At 30.8% G+C, this 773-nt stretch overlaps 1 protein-coding gene across 1 annotated transcript; it reads left to right on the top strand.

The window, feature by feature from the left end:
* Positions 1-35: 35 nt before the first annotated feature.
* Tsp_14715 (putative dolichyl pyrophosphate Glc1Man9GlcNAc2 alpha-1,3-glucosyltransferase) lies at positions 36-422 on the top strand. Its single transcript, XM_003367162.1, has one exon. It carries the CDS (start codon positions 36-38, stop codon positions 420-422), a length of 387 nt encoding a protein of 128 aa, XP_003367210.1.
* The last annotated feature ends 351 nt before the right edge of the window (positions 423-773 follow it).

Genomic DNA, 773 nt, shown 5'->3' on the forward strand with positions numbered 1-773 from the left:
ACTGGTATGATTCCCTTAACAGTACTGATGTAGAGATGGGCGTTTGGCCAGAGTATGTTTTCTGTGCTCGTTTTTGGACGCTATTCGGTGTTTCCATGTTATTTCGTCCATTTGAAACTGTGTTAAAGTATTCCACTTTTCTGTTATACACAATTTTCACCTATTTAACGATGATACATGTGCACAGTACTCATGAAACTTCATCACATTTGCCATTTATGTCACTGTTTGAAACTGCCTATCTGATGGGTATATTTATCGTAGAGTGTTTTCTCTATGTAGCACCAATTTTTCAAACGTTGAATAATTTGTCATTTCTTCCTCTTATGGTTCAGTCAGTTTATTGCGCTTTTGGAATTTGCTATTGTTGGTTCTTATTATTGTATAATACAGTTACCTGTGAATGGTGTAATAAACATTGAAGAACGTTTTATATCCTAGAAGTCCGAATTTGAATATGTTCCATGTTTACACCTTCAGATGTGTTTGCATGATTACTACCTATATTTCTTGTATATGCAACAGTGTCTATTGTCAGCGTGGCTTCTTATATATATATATATATATATATATATATATATATATATATATATAACTTTTTGGTACCCTCATCAAAAATAATCATCAATGAAAACTTATATTTCACAGGGCTACCGTAATAAAATAATAATGAAGTTAAGCAAAGTACTGTACGTTATTAACAAACTGTCTTATTGTAATTAAAGAATTAATAGTTAGTATGTAGTAATTTATTTTGTCATTATTTTGATGCA

Source organism: Trichinella spiralis (genome assembly GCF_000181795.1).
Source record: "Trichinella spiralis strain ISS 195 chromosome Unknown Scfld4730, whole genome shotgun sequence".
NCBI lineage: Eukaryota > Metazoa > Nematoda > Enoplea > Trichinellida > Trichinellidae > Trichinella > Trichinella spiralis.